The sequence below is a fragment of the Microchirus variegatus genome, assembly GCF_963457635.1.
Source record: "Microchirus variegatus genome assembly, chromosome: 9".
Lineage (NCBI taxonomy): Eukaryota > Metazoa > Chordata > Actinopteri > Pleuronectiformes > Soleidae > Microchirus > Microchirus variegatus.
The window spans coordinates 7310422-7324230 of record NC_139810.1 but is presented as its reverse complement, the minus strand read 5'-3'; the positions used below and the strand labels follow the sequence as shown (position 1 = coordinate 7324230).

At 42.5% G+C, this 13809-nt stretch overlaps 1 protein-coding gene across 1 annotated transcript; it reads right to left on the bottom strand.

The window, feature by feature from the left end:
- Window positions 1–2328: 2328 nt before the first annotated feature.
- LOC310931788 (NACHT, LRR and PYD domains-containing protein 12-like) lies at window positions 2329–11065 on the bottom strand (the record flags this gene model as incomplete). Its single annotated transcript, XM_083895017.1, has 7 exons — window positions 2329–2479; window positions 7912–8085; window positions 8200–8376; window positions 8543–8719; window positions 8828–9004; window positions 9176–10970; window positions 11041–11065. The coding sequence occupies 7 exons, from the start codon at window positions 11063–11065 to the stop codon at window positions 2329–2331; spliced, it is 2676 nt and encodes an 891-aa protein (XP_083751143.1).
- Between the last annotated feature and the right edge of the window lie 2744 nt (window positions 11066–13809).

Sequence of the window (13809 nt, the reverse complement as noted above, 5' to 3'; positions counted from 1 at the left end):
GTTTTCTTATCTCCGGGGCAAAAAAAGAGGGGAAATAGCCAATGATTGAGATCAGGGTTGTGCAGCTTTTCTGATGATATCTTGCGCTGCAAACATTGAAAGTGCTTTGGTCGCAAAAGGCTAAGTCTAACAAAACATTCGTACCGCAGAAACACAGTCCTTGTTAGTCATTCGAAGGCTGAGGCGCAGAAACGCTGATGAAAGCAAAGGGAGAAAATGCTGCCCATTTCTCGGAGAACTCGGGAGCGAGAGACTCACACAATGAGCACACGGTAACCCTGAACACTGTCTGCACTGCTGACTAATGAGAAACAAATGAATTCATTGAGATAAATTGTTCATTAGTGTTTGCCGTCGTACTTTGTTGGGGATTTGAAAAGTTCAGTGCAATTTGTGTTTACAGAATTAATGGATTCATCAGTTTAATTCTACCAGGAGGCTTCATTATTCCCCAGCTATGAGGTAACTCTGACACAGACAGTCTATCACAACGTCCAACATCAGGCTGTCCTCGTCTGTGAGGCATCAGTGTTTGGTGGGGATCTATTTTGAAAGGATGTCTGTTTGTTTGGGAAATGGAAATCATTTTTCCCTTAAAGGTGATGCAAATATAATGTGACGAGAGAAGATTTCGTCCTCTCTCCTCTTGGCATGACGTGATTAGATTGTGTCCATTGCGATTCTGACCATGGGCGGGCCTTAGGAAGCCGTCTGCCGATTGGCTACTGAGTTTTGGAGCGACAGTAGTCACGGGCTTGGAGGCTGTTTTCTCCGTCGACAAGTATTATTGTATATTATTGTAGTACAATTACTTTAAAGGTCCCATATCATGCAAAATCAACTTTTTAATCATTTTAATACTGTGGAGGCCCTACCAGTCGACAAAGTGTGAAAAAAGATGACTCACTCATGTTTTGTGGTCCGCCTCAGTCCTCAAGTACAGGAGATAAAACACATGATGTTGACTTTCGCACTCCTTGGAACGCAAAATTCCTGGAATTGTTGTCTCGCGGAGCTCCGCTGTGTCCGTTAAACATGCAAGAGCGCTGGCGAGGGCAACAGCATCTGAAAACCGGAAGTCCGTGAAAAGTTCTATTCTTGGCTCCACAGTGCAGCACAGAGTTCTACACAAACTTCCAGGCTCAGAGGATTTATCTGTCCAGTGAATACATGTTATATATGACAGCAATGTGCCGGCTAGAGTCTGCAAATGATCACTTTTCCAAATGCTAAATGCTGTTAGCTGACAGAGCCTCATTTATGCTGACGTAGTTTCCTGTGTCTCATTTGTATTTAAAGAGACAGGCACTCAAAAGCGAGCGTTGTTCATTAGGACACCAGGGCACTAGGGTAACTTGAAGAAATAGGGTATACTATGGGACCTTTAAATACTTAAAGAACAAATCAGGGAGCGACCATTGCAAACAAAAAGGGTATTTTCAAACAAATAAAACAATATTTTTGAATGATTAAAGCGATATTTTATTTACAATTTGTGTATTTTGATTTTGTGGTTCATTAATTCATAACGAATTCATAAAGCGTTGCTTGCTTCGTGAAAAAGTCTTGTTTGTGGCCCTTAAATGAAAATGTCAGGAATATTGCACCATTGTTATCATTGAAGCGAGTATTTCAATTTCATCTTTTTTTTTTCTTTTTAAATGTCTGATGACATATCGTGATCATTCTATGCATCAATATCACACATTTCTTTCATTTAGCACCTTTAAGATCCTCGATGCTTGTTTTTGTGTAGGAGGCCGAGCTGACGCACACCTGCACAGCGGAAAAGATGACACGGGGAACTGGAACGGTGCAATCATGTGTAACATCAGTATCACCTACTCAACACACAAGTGTGTGTCAAAGCGGCAAAACCGACAGTTTGACAACGCGGCTTTCATCCCGCACCCGAAATCTCTCTACAATCAACCGCTGAGGTGAAAAAAAAACTGAAAACGTGAATCGAAACCTCTGAGATAAGGCTGTCTCTGTCGGTGCCTTGCTAGTTAAACATAGCCCAGCAGCCTCTCACATCCCCATTTAGACACGAGTTTGTCACTTGGGAGGAGGTCGTCCCGGTGACAGTGATGAGGAGGCCCAGACGCCAGACACGCTGTCAGTGATCGTTAAGGTCAGCTCATTAAAGAATAAAATAAATAAACGCAGTAAAAGTGTGAGAGAGGAGACAGTGTGTTCTCTTACTCATGCTCCGAGGAAGAAATCCTGCGAGGCATGGGAGACGGATGGTAGCGATTGAGCTGTGAACCAGCTTGACACCGCTGCATTTTCTGCAGCTAATGATTCTGTATAGAAAAAAACCCCGGATCAGAGCCGGGAGGAGCACTCGTCATGTGTCACAGTCAGAGCGGCTTGCACCACGTACAGCCACCTGCTATCGAGGCTGCGGCTGATCAGAAGACGCAGCGGCGGAGGGGAGCGCTGTGGAAGAAGGGGGTTTCCGCGAGAGGCGCCGGTGCTGATTGATCATCGTCAAAAACATGGGTGATTGGAGATGAGAGGACAGAGGCACACATATAGAAGTGCAGTGAAGACAGACAGTTTTTTTTTTTCGTAAAGTTTAAAGTAAAGCACTCAGCTGTCTGTCACTCAGAGCTTTTCTGCTGACATATACTGGGTTTGCACGCATCACAGCACCCAGAACTTTATTTTCCTATACTTTACTTGAGGAGGGGATAAGAAAGTTTTCTCGGGGCGCTCTTTTGAAGAGAGGGCACAACGTTTTCTGATGGCTGCCACACAAAAAAAAAGAAAAAAGAAAAATCACAAAACAATCAAATGTGCATTTGCGAGTTTCACTCCAGTGGCCTTGGAAACATCTGATTTGTCTCCATGGCCAAAATAAAAAATAGGAAATAAAGAAAAAATGAAGGGGTGTTGACACACAAACAGAGCTTTTAACAAGACGAAGATAGAGCGCTGACGAGTTAGCACTCAGCATGATGAAGACAGAGTGACAGCGCCTTAATGGGTATAATGAGGGGCTGATGGGTTAAAGATTAGAGAACGCTTGTTTCCACAGGGAAAAAACAAAAACAAAAAAAACATTTATCGGTTCGTTTTATATGCGGAATACAACAAACAGATTGTGGAGCAACTTTCCCATGATTTATTTGTGACTTGATGGGCGCTCTATGCCCTTGAAGACGGGAAAATCAATACTTCTCAGCACGTGTCCCAAACAAGTTATTAATATCTGACTGCACCAGAGCTGCTGTGAATGTACAACTCGGCTTGTGTCATTTTTGTTTCTTACAGGAGACAATTTATGCAAAATCAACTTTTTAATAATTTTAACACTTATATCTGGGACTCTGGAGGCCCTATGAGTCGGCAAAGTGTGAAAAAAAGCTGACTCACTCATGTTTTTTTATGGTCCGCCTCAGTTTAAGTACAGGAGAAAGAACACGCGATGTTCACTTCCCCGCTCCTTGGGACGTCACAATGAGACATTTCTGGAATTGTTGTCTCGCTGAGCTCCGATTTGTCCCTAAAAAACAGGCGAGAGTGCAGGCGAGGGCAATATTATCCGGAAGAGCAAAAGTCTGCAAAGTGTTCTATTCTTGTCTGCACAGTGCAGCACAGAGTTCTACACAAACTTCCGGCCTCACAGGATTTACGTGTCCAGTGGATACATTTTATATATGGCGGCAATGTGCCGACTCGAGTTGGCAAATTATGGCTTCTCTAAATGCTAACTGCTGTTAGCTGCCGGAGCCTCAGTTTCCTGTGTCTCATTTGCATTTAAAGAGACAGGCACTCAAAAGTGAGCGTTCTTAACAGGGCTGTTTTGGCAGAGTGATTGAACTGCTGTGGTGCTTCATCCTTAAGGTATTTTGACAAAGCATGTCACAGACATGTTCATTAGAACACCAGGGAACAAGGTCAGTTTGAAGAAATACGGTCACCAGCTCACATCCATCCTTCCACTATCCAGAAGTGTCCGTGGTGGAGAGACTGAGAACTCCATGCAAAAAAAAAAAAATCAGTCTGCATCTCTTTGGCATCTGTGCTGCCATATTGAACTCTGCCCACACACACACACACACACAACCTGGCAAAACCTGTTGTTTTCCCCCCCGAAAAAATCTAAGCAGTTGCTTGTTCAGCAAAGCAATCAGACAAAAAGCAGGATGTTGGACAGCTCAAGGTCTTCTGATGGACATTTTGGACATGATGAACGCCAGTATCAACAGCGCTAAAACTGTGGATATCTGTGCAGCAGTCCAACCGATGTCTGTCTCAATATTTACGTCGACTCCATGCCACGTGTTTGTACCGACTCTAAACCTCCAATAAAACCCCAATTCAGTCAAGTACCACACACACAGCATGAATATTACAGTAACTGCGAGTGTTGACGTGACCAAAAACTGCGTGTCCTTCTCTTCGAAGACATTTATTGTTTCTGTTACAGGGGGAAAAATTAATCTAATGATAATACGAGTGCCTGGACTCAAATATGGAGGCTTACACCAGAAAGGATCTCTTGAGTTGCATTATTGGAATACATAGAATCCAGTGTTTTGCAGACAAAAAAAATTCTGCTTTTTGTCACTGTAGCTTCATGGAAGTGAAATAGATAGATAGATAGATAGATAGATAGATAGATAGATAGATAGATAGATAGATAGATAGATAGATAGATAGATAGATAGATAGATAGATAGATAGATAGATAGTAAATTGTGTCTCAACTATCTGGCTTTGCTAATTCCCTCTGGCAGCCCCTCTGAGTCCCGATCCGATTCCCTCCTTAAGAGGGATGTCTGTCAATACTTCTTTCACCAAAGCCCCACGAGGAGAGGCAGGGAGAGGGAACAGTGATCAATTTCAGATAGGGCCTGGAGCACAGGGTTCACTAACAAAAGAGATTTCATGCACTGTTAAAGCTATTGAGTGGCCAGTGGATTAGCTCACACTTCACATTAACCCTGAAACTCGACGACAAAGGCCCACTTAACAAAATGCCCCGCAAAAAAACCCCACGCGCCGCGAGCCCCCACTTAGGCTCCGATAGCATCGGTGGTAATTGAGACACTTCAGAGGCAAACACGTGGCGTTCAGGAGACCCGCGATGCAGGATAAAATGCTAAAAGTTGGCAGTCCCACACGTGTGTGTATAACGGTTAATGTTGGGATCCTTATTGATGAAAAGCGGGAGGGATTTTTTTGGGGTTTTCAAACCTTGCTGTGCAACATTTAAAGATCACAGCCTCTCTCTCTCTCGACCTCTTTTCAGATCTCCCCGCTGAGCGTTTTGGCCACAGAGGTGCTGCTCTCCTTTGAATCTATAGCTGAAAGGAAAGTATAGATCAGAGGTTACACGAGATCCAGTTAATTAGATTTTTTCGGACTGAACTAACGGAGCTAATTATCTGAACACATGGGCCAGACTTTGAAAACATCAGTAACATCAGGATGCTCTTCCCTGTAGATAGAAGTTTTTTTTTGACTGCATTATTAATTCGACTGCAATTCTTTCCAGATAATGAAACACATGCATTGTGGAATGTAACGCTGTTGGTGAAATGTGACAAATACTGGAGAGAGAGAGAGAGAGAGAGAGAGAGAGAAACTTAAAAAAAATGCTATTTCCAAACATTCCCCTTATTTGCAAGAGCAGTTCTCACAGTACGAGCAGAAAGATTTCTTACAGTGTTTCCAGGGCACATCATCATCATCCATCTCCGTTTTGTTGCGATGAGGAGCGACTGTGTAATTTGTTTGATTTGTTTGCTGACAGCAGTTGTTTACTGAATCTCGTGTTCCTCGGAAAACATTCAGTGAAAGGGGAAGAAAAAAGAGGAATAAACATTCCCAGAGATTCAGTCTTGTTTTCATCTTGTTTCCTCTCTGTTTTCTTTTGGGTTTTTTTTGTGTGTGTGTGTCCTCTGTTTGCAATTCAGAGAGCGTACACGCATGCACGCACGCACAGTATGCAGCGAAATTCGAACAATGAATAAATGCAGCGTTCCTTTCACTTATTACGACTCGATGTTATTTTGAATGTATCTTGTGAAATTATTCCCCTTCCTTTTTGTCACATTGTATCGAACGGCCACATCACATTTGTACGTTCTTTCATGAAGGTATTGCAATTTTAACCCTTTAACGCCGAGCGACACATTTGTGCAAACGCAATTTGCGTGACAGTTCGTGTTATTTGTCGCCAGAGAGGAGGGAGTTAGAAAAACACCTGTACATTGTTTTTGTCCAAAAATAGGCCAAAAAAAGAAAAATGGCAACAAAAATTCAGACAAATGTTACTTTAAATAATGTGTAAAATCTGGTGTTCATTTACAACTACAGTGTTGTTGTTGTTGTTTTTAAATAAACTTTTTTGTTTTTATTCATTTTAAATTGTTAATACACTGTTGTAACATGCAGTACATTGTTAATAACTGCCAGATATTGAAAGTTATAGTGACAAAAAACCACAACATTTTCTGGCCCTTTTACGGACCTGTTGAGCCTTGGGTGTTAAAGGGTTTAAATGGCTTCAAAATTTCAAAAAAAGGACAACCAATACTGTTAAAGATGTAGTCAGTCATCTCATATTTTCGGTAAAAACTGCCTTTTTGTGTGGAGTTCTTGCTCCTGATTAGTTGATAGAGAAAGAGAAAGAGAGACACTGGTCCAGTGTGTAAAACTGTTTTGCTTTATGCCTCAACATGTTTGTACAGAACAAAACATTCTCACTTATATTTTGTTCCGGTTCAGGGAGTAATATCTTACAAGGCTGCACTTAGGCTTAGTTTGATTTGTTTTCACACTGGGGTCTAGCCTCCACATGCCCTCAACGCTACATGCTTATACGCAGCTTCGTGATTGGTCAGTTCTCTGGATTTGTGATGTGCCAATTTGAGCGAGCAACATAGGCTACGCCGAGAAAAACAATGCCATATATCTGATTGTGATAAGAAGACGTACTGCTGCTGCATTCAGACACCTCTGCAGAAGAAGAAGAAGAAGAAGAAGAAGACGTGTCCTGGAGGTATATAATGACCTGTTCACTGGACTGTTGTAATTCCAAACACACATCAGGATAGCAGCTTGGTTATTGAGTCCCATTTATTAGCCGAGACTGTTTTCAACTAGTAGCTTGAACTCTGCCATGGCCATCAGCAACCTTTGTCTTTCAGATGATGCTTGTCCCAGATCTGCTGAAGCTGTGTCACAGAGCAGAACTCAGGGCGAAGATCATCTTCATGAAGATCATCATCAGTTCTTCCAGCTGTTGAGAAGAAGACGACAGATAGTGGAGCAGATTTTTGGAATTTTTGGATTTTTGGAATTATTATTATTATTTTGGAAACTATTCAGAGTAAATGGCAGAAAGAGACATAAAAAGGATTTCTGATTTATAAATTAGAATTTTTGCCTATAATTTGACACCAAAATAACTGAAATTGGCCCAGGAAATGAAAATCTGATGTAAAAGATGGTTGGAAATTTGGTTGGAAATGCCGGCCATCTTTAAAAATGGCCACCATTGTGACTAATGGGATTTTTCAAAAGAATGACCTAAGAGCTACATTCAATCAAATTTGCAGCAGATAACAAACCATAACTGTGTTTTTAAAAAAAAAATAGAGCTGCCCCCTAGAGGTCGCATAAATAACAGCAGCCTGTACCTCGGGAGTGTCGTCATGACGCTCCTTTGATCGAACGCTGTAGCCAATTCTTTATTTTGTTATGTGTCATTGTCTGTGATCACGTGATCACCATCATCCCGTGGCTGGTCCGACTGCCGACTGTTGTCTCTCTGTGTCCAATCATGAAGCCTGTAACTATTCTGCTCTCATGGCTTCACTGAGGAAACACCTGCTCTGACTGTGATTAGTACAACGCTGATCAAAGTGGACACTGACTAACACTCATACTGACCTCAGTGTGTCCAGTCTGTAGTCTGGACTGTTCACAAGATCACACAGAGGCTTCACGTCTGAATCCTGCAGATTGTTGTAGCGCAGGTCCAGTTCTCTCAGGTGGGAGGGGTTGGACTTCAGAGCTGAGACCAGAGAAGAACAGCTGATCTCTGACAAAGTGCAGTTACTCAAGCTGAAAGAATAAAACATGAGACTTAGATAACGACTGAGTGTGGGTATGCGAGAGAGAGTGTGAATCAAATGAGTTCAATCTTAATGAAAAAGCATCTTCAGTCAGTGAACTCACTTCAGAGTCTCCAGTCTACAGTGTGGACTCTCCAGTCCAGAACACAGCATCTTCACTCCTGAATCCTGCACAGTATAGTTCTTACTCAGGTCCAGTTCTCTCAGGGGGGAGGAGGTGGACTTCAGAACTGAGGCCAGAGAAGAACAGCTGGTCTTCGTCAAATAGCAGTGACTCAACCTGAATAAAGAATACATGAGACTTTAGACAACGACTGTATATGTGTGTGTTTCACTGATTCATCAGTGGATAAAATGAGTTTAATGTAGACTTGGGCGATGACACGTATGAAACTGAAGAAATGAAACTTTAAAAAAACAGCAGCAGCTTCAGTCGGTGAACTCACCCCAGAGTCTCCAGTCTACAACGTGGACTTTCCAGTCCTGAACACAGCAGATTCACTCCTGTACTTTGCAGATCCTCATTCCAGCTCAAGTCCAGTTCTCTCAGGTGGGAGGGGTTGGATTTCAGAGCTGAGACCAGAGAAGAACAGCTGATCTCTGACAATCTGCAGCGTCTCAACCTGAATAAAGAACAACACATGAGACGACTGTGTGTGTGAATCAAATGAGTTTCATGTTAAGGAAATTAAAGTTTAAAAAAAGACAGCAGCTTCAGTCAGTGAACTCACTTGAGAGTCTTCAGTCTACAATGTGGACTCTCCAGTCCAGAACACAGCAGCTTCACTCCTGAATCCTGTAGATCCTGGTTCCAGCTCAGGTCCAGTTCTCTCAGGTGGGAGGGCTTGGACTTTAGAGCTGAGACCACAGAAGAACAGCTGATCTCTGACAATCTGCAGCTCCTCAACCTGAATAAAGAATAAAAGATGAGAAGTTGCTGCTTGGAACCAGTCAGTGTTCGATCATGTGTTCAGTCAAATGAAGAGAAAGAGAAGACGATTTAAAGAGAAGACTATTTAATGAAACCAAATCATTAAACATCACTGATTGATGATGTTATTGATTATGTCTGAACTTACACAGCCTTCCTGCAGTTCCTCACAGCTGGAATCAGTCTCTGTTTTCCCTGGACTGATGTTCTGTACTTGTCCATGTCCAACTCATCCAGAACCTTCTCAGACATCTGCAGCATGTAGGCCAGAGCAGAGCAGTGGATATCAGAGAGTTCCTGTCCTCTGTCCTTGGACTCCATGAACTCTTTGATCTCCTGATGCACTGATTGGTCGTTCATCTCTGTCAGACAATGGAAGATGTTGATGCTTCTGTCAGGTGAGATGTTGTGCGTGTTCATCTTCTTCAGGTTCTCAATGACCCTCTGGATGATTTCTGGATTGTTCTGAGTCTGACCCAGCAGAACTCCTACGAGTCTCCAGTTGGACTCCAGACAGAGTCCATGAAGGAAGCGAACAAACAGGTCCAGGTGACCGTTTCCACTTTGAAGTGATTTCTTCATGACTTCTTTCAGGAAGACGTCGAGTGATACGTTTGTGCTAAACCTGTTTGAGCCCCTGTCTTTGTCTTCTTGTCTGAAGAAGTCCTGCAGTACCTCTGTCTTCCTGTTGGTAAAACAGTGGAACATGTAGACTGCAGCCAGAAACTCCTGAACGCTCAGATGAACAAAGCAGTAGACTGTTTTCTGGAAAATCACACTCTCTTTTCTGAAGATCTCTGTACAAACTCCTGAGTACACCGAGGCTTCTGTCACGTCAAGACCACACCGGTCCAGGTCTTCTTCGTAGAACATAATGTCTCCTTTCTGCAGATGTTCAAAGGCCAGCCTCCCCAGCTTCAGAAGAATGTCCTGTGGATTAATCTCAAGTCCTTTATCGTACTTGTTCTTCTTCTTCTTTGTCTGAACCAGCAGGAAGTGTGAGTACAGGTCTGTCAGGGTCTTGGGCAGCTCTCCTCTCTGCTCGGTGGTCATCATGTGCTCCAGAACTGTAGCACTGATCCAGCAGAAGACTGGGATTTGACACATGATGTGGAGGCTCCTGGACGTCTTGATGTGTGAGATGATTCTGCTGGACAGATCTTGATCTCTGGATCTCTTCCTGAAGTACTCGTCCTTCTGGTCGTCAGTGAAGCCTCGTACTTCTGTTACCCTGTCAACACATGTAGGAGGGATCTGATTGGCCGCTGCAGGTCGAGAAGTTATCCAGATGAGAGCCGAGGGAAGCAGATTCCCCTGGACGAGGTTGGTCAGCAGCACGCTGACCGATGACCTGTGTGCGACGTCAGAAACCAGCGTCCTGCTTTTGAAGTCCAGTGAGAGTCTGCTTTCATCCAGGCCGTCAAAGATGAACAAAGGTTTACAGACAGAGAGCTTCTCTGCACTGACCTTCTGTAATGTTGGATAGAAAACATGGAGCAGCGTGAGAAGACTGTGCTGCTGATCTCTGATCAGGTTCAGCTCCCTGAACGAAAGCAGAATCAGCAGATTCACATCCTGGTTTTCCAAACCCTCGGCCCAGTCCAGAGTGAACTTCTGCACCGAGAAGGTTTTTCCAACACCAGCGACGCCGTTGGTCAGGACGACTCTGATGCGCCCCTGCTGGTCAGGTGAGGCTTTAAAGACGTCGCAGCACTTGATGGGAGTGTCCTGGACCATCTTCTTCTTGGAGGTGGTCTCCAGCTGAATCACCTCATGCTGAGTATCGACCTCTCCACTCTGTCCCTCTATGATATAGAGCTCAATGAAGATCCTGTTCAAGAGGATTCTACTTCCTTTTCCTTCAGTTCCTTCAGTCACATGTTCAAATCTCCTCCTCAGAATGATCTTATGTTCATCTAGAACCTCCTGCAGACCGACATCTGCTGAAAGACAAGAGACGAAGTCAGACTGGAGGAAATGATCTGATGATTGTTTGATTATTATTAAACAGACAAAATGACACGTTTTTCCGTGACATTGTTGTTTTATGTTGTAATGTTGAATAACTATTCTGAAAGACTGAATCATTCTAGAATAACTATGATGATTGTGAAGGACAGAGTGTCATCTGCATACAAGAGAACGATAATGATAGAAAAGCAGGAAAATGAATGTAAACCTTAATTTCTTCAACCTGCAGGGGGCAACAGAGAGTTAAACTCTATAATCAAGTTAACATGAGTAACATTTTTAACTTTTAGACGGTTTTTTTTCAAATTCTAAAGTCTGCGAGTGCTGATGGGAGCTGCTCTTATAAGTCTTACTCTGTACAGTGATGGTCTGTGGTCCATGTCCTGTCCTGGGTTTTTGTCCACACTGGGGACAGCAGGACGTGTCGTCCACAGAAACGGCAAGCTTGTGTCTGTGAAGAAATTATTTGTATTACTAGAATGTCAGTGACAGATGGACATGTGATCCAAAAATCCAAAAATTTTCTTCTACAAGGGTTGAAGTTCTACCTGGAACCATTTGTTTTTCAAGGGTTCTTGGTAACACTAATGGTTCCAGTAAGAACCATTTTGAGCCAAACAAGCCTTTAAAACCCGTTTCCTGAATAAAGGGTTTTTAAAAAAAAAGGGTTCTTGGTAACACTAAGGGAACCAAAAAGGGTTCTCCTATGAGGACAAGTCAAAGCACCTTATATGGTTCTACATTTATTTCTAAGCGTGTGTGGCAGAGATGGACAATGAATGAAAGCCCTCATTTGTTGACTGAAGCAAATTTCTAGCTCAGTGACGACTGGGGACACGAGACAAACTTGTCCTATGATCTGAGACACTTTATTCTCTTACAGCTTTGTCTCACGGTGGTTCTGATGGACTGTTGTAAAGTTCTAAACCTGAGGCTCACACACTCTCTGACTCGTTAATGGTTTGGCTTATTGATCAGTTTCATTTGACTCTGAATCAGTTCGGAGTGTCTGTTCCTCACACACACATTTATTTCTTCTTCCTTCACAAAAGTCCAGTCAAATTAAATTTTAACCACACATTAAAAAAAACAAAAACAAAAAAACTGTTCTGATCTGAAGCTGCAACAGACGTAGCAACAACTTTCACAGAGAAAACAGTAACATGAAAATTGTTCTTCATGACACGTGTGTGTGTGTGTTTGTGTGTCTCTCAGAGGCTTTGGTTGTGAACCTACACTTTTATAAAAATCTGACTCCTTCACAGGACAAACTGTCTCTTACTTTGTCTCTGAGGCTCCAGGTTCATGACTGAAAAATAGAGGTGTTTCCATAGACTCATCACTCTTCAGAGACAGACAGCTGGGTCCTGGAGACTCTGCTCTCCGTCTCTGGTTCTGACCTCTGCAAACACAAACAGCCGTTCAAAAGTTTGAAGTCACCTATACAATTTTTGTTGTGTTTTCCACTACGAGTCACACTTTTATTCATCAAAAGATTTGCAAAGAAAATAGGCGTTTTCAGGAATGACAGGAGTAAAAAGTAGGAAGTCCAAATAATGACGCTCAATTAAAGTACAGATACGCTCAGTGACAAAAGGAATGACTTGTACTTGGTTACTGTCCACCACTGGTCTAAAGCCCGCTCTTTACAAAGTGTTTGTTTATGAAAGATTTTATTTCTCATGTAGTTGGTTGACAATTGGAGGAGAAGACATTGTTGTTAAAAGTTGAAATGAAATGAATTTCCCGTATTTCTTGGGTAGAGTCATCTCTGAACTTAACTGTTCATGAATAACTGAGTTGAATTTGTTTGCACTGGATTTGTAATCTTTTTTAAAGCTGTCACATTTGAGTTGTTGAAATAAAAAATCTGGGTTATAAATAACATTTCGTTGTTTCGTTGTTTGAGTAAAAGTGGTGATAGTTTTGGAAAATCGCCGGTTTCTATAAATAAACCAAGCTGACTTTGTGCCGCAGTGAGAATGTTGAGAAACCACTTTGGGAACTATTTCCTCACTTATACGACTGAAGAACCAGGAAGTTACAGGTTTGTAGCAGCGCTCTTACTTTGTGTCTGAGGCTCCAGGTTCATGACTGAAGCATATAATTCGTCCCTTAGACTCATCCCTCTTCACAGAGAGACAGCTGGGTCCTGGAGACTCTGCTCTGTCCTCGTCTTCCTCCTCACAACCACTCATCTTCTGGACTTCATTCAGTCTGAGAGAGGGAGAGACTGTGAGCTCACACTCACTCACAATTTGAAGCTTTTAGCTCAATTTCATCTGGAGTTAGAGAGAAACCTATTTCACACACACACACACACACACGCACGCACGCGCGCACACACACACACACACACACACACACACATGCATTCACACACGCACGCACGCACGCACACACACACAGTAAATTATCATCAAATATCATAATCATATGAACACTCACTTTTTTTGTCCTTCTGCTTCACAGGTAAAATAGAATGATATGCACGGAATGCTCCTCCCACTGTAAGAATGCAAAGATTGTCAGAGAGAGAGCGAGAGAGAGAGAGAGAGAGATGGGGCACTCAAAAAAAGATTATCTCGGAATGACTTCAAATTTACCATCATAAAAGTCGGCATTGCCTTGAACAAGGATCCATTGGAAAAATTGCAAACCTCTCAAGGAATAATTTTAATGAATTTTTGAAATTCAGGAAATTATCCATTTGCCCTGATGCACTTTGACAGTGAGCTGACTTCCTTCAAAAAAACAAAAAGTATCTTGGAATGACTTGAAATTTACCAACATAATAGTCAACATTGCCCT